The sequence below is a fragment of the Dipodomys ordii genome, unplaced genomic scaffold (genome assembly GCF_000151885.1).
Source record: "Dipodomys ordii isolate 6190 unplaced genomic scaffold, Dord_2.0 Scaffold174, whole genome shotgun sequence".
NCBI lineage: Eukaryota > Metazoa > Chordata > Mammalia > Rodentia > Heteromyidae > Dipodomys > Dipodomys ordii.
This window is the reverse complement of record NW_012267390.1, coordinates 171812-173687: the sequence shown is the minus strand read 5'-3', so window position 1 is coordinate 173687 and position 1876 is coordinate 171812. Positions and strand designations below refer to the sequence as shown.

The 1876-nt window shown below is 55.2% G+C and overlaps 1 protein-coding gene across 1 annotated transcript in view; it reads left to right on the top strand.

Annotated features, from left to right (window-relative positions):
* Nucleotides 1–1876, top strand: part of Neu4 (sialidase 4) — a 7218-nt gene that overhangs the window by 1876 nt on the left and 3466 nt on the right. Inside the window, exon 2 of the mRNA XM_013033643.1 lies at nt 1407–1464. Coding sequence (XP_012889097.1) covers nt 1407–1464 — 58 coding nt within the window. The remainder of the gene's footprint in view (nt 1–1406; nt 1465–1876) is intronic.

Below are 1876 nucleotides of genomic sequence, written 5' to 3'. Positions count from 1 at the left end.
GGGGGGAGGGGGGAGGGGAGGGGGGAGGTGGGCAGGGAGGAGGCTCATGGGCGGGGTCAACACCTAGTGCAGGGGAAGGGTGGACAGAGGGAGTTAGCTTAGAGGGGGCAGTTTCAGCCAAGAGGATGTTGACCTCAAAACAAGAATATAGTGATGATCAGGAGTGAAGAAGGAAAAAAGCTAGGGCCTAAGAAACTTCTGACCAGTAGGAAATTGTTTCTCTTGTTTGATATCAGGAATTAAGCCCCATGCCTTTCAATTCTTCATGATGCGGTCAAGGGGAGTCAGTGGGAACGGAACTACGGGAGCCACCCCAGTAGCAAAGGAAGAAGCTGAGGCTTTTGAAAACTCTGTTCAAGGCATCCCATGAAGGAGCATTCTGTTGTGGAAAGCCCTTTGGTGGGAAGGGGACTCCGAGAGCCGGGAAGGAGAAGGTCATGTCTGCCAGGGCACCACGGGAAGGACCCTGAGGCTCTTACCCACTCAGAGGAGGGCAAACACAGATGGAGGGGGTGCATACAGGAGACAAAACAGCCAACGGCCTTGGCCGGAGGTCGAGATCCTCAGGTAGCAGAAGGAAGGTTACCAGTCCAATCATTATAAGCCTAGCCCAAAGCTTAGCCTGCTTACGTGGCAGCCAGGCTCTGGGAGATGCCACCCAGGGGTGAAGCCCGCTTCTGCCCTGTAGTCCAAGTCCTTCAGCCATGCTGAAGGGAAATGCCCCCTACAGCCAGGGTCTCCTTAAAAATTAGGCAGAAAAAGCGACGTCAGGCCAACATGGAGATGGAGTAAGCAATATTATGTACTTACTTATTTATGTCAGTTGTGGAGCTAGAACTCAGAGCCTGGGCACTGTCCCTGAGCTTTTTTTGGGGGGGGGGTCGGTCATGGGGCTTGAGCTCAGGACCTGGCACTGTCCCTCAGCTCTTCAGCTCAAGGCGAGCGCTCTACCACTTGAGCTACAGCGCCACTTCCGGTTTTCTGGTTTATTGGAGAGAAAAGTTTCACGGACTTTCCTGCTGGGGCTGGCTTTGAGCCTCGATCCTCAGGTCTCAGCCTCCTGAGTAGCTAGGATGACTGGCATGAGCTACCAGCGCCTGGCACTGAGCTCTTTTGCTCAAGACTAGTGCTCTACCACTTTGAGTGACAGCTCTCCTTCCAGTAATTAAGAGATAAGAGTCTCTCTGGGACTTTTCTACCTTGGCTGGCTTCGAACCATAATCCTCAGATCTCAGCCTCCTGAGTAGCTAGGATGACAGGCGTGAGCCACCAGGGCCCGGCAAACACTGTTATTTTGACTGAGGAGTTTCAAGCTCTCCATAGCCCGTGTCTCAGGCCGGAGGCATCAGTGCCAGCTGCGGCCTTGGTCCCAGCTCTCATTCAACACTGCTGGTGCATTTGTTCAGGGGCAGGAGGGGGAGGGGAGTCAGCAGCAAGAAAGGCTAAGTGTGGCTGTCGGGAAAGGTGAGTTCTTTCCGTTAAAGTCATTTTCCATCACATCCTGAGTCTGTCTGGCTGCTCCGTGGCTCTCTCAGTGAGGAAGCTGGGAGACTCTACCACCCTCAGGGAGCCGGAGCGTCCAGGCAGCTGCAGATTTCCTCTGGGACCCAGATCTCTACTTTCTCTGTGGATGTCCTCAGGGCTGGAGTTCAGCTATCCCTTCTGCAGAGACCCTCGGGGACGCCCTCCCAGCTAGGTCTGCATGGGTGTCTCCTGAGTATCTGTGTGTGACGTCACTGCTGTGACTCGTGTGCCAGGCCTGAGTCCTGTGACGTCACCCAGTGACCTCCCTGTGTGCCAGGCCCGAGTCCTGTGTGACGTCACCCCGTGACCTCCCTGTGTGCCAGGCCCGAGTCCTGTGTGACGTCACCCCGTG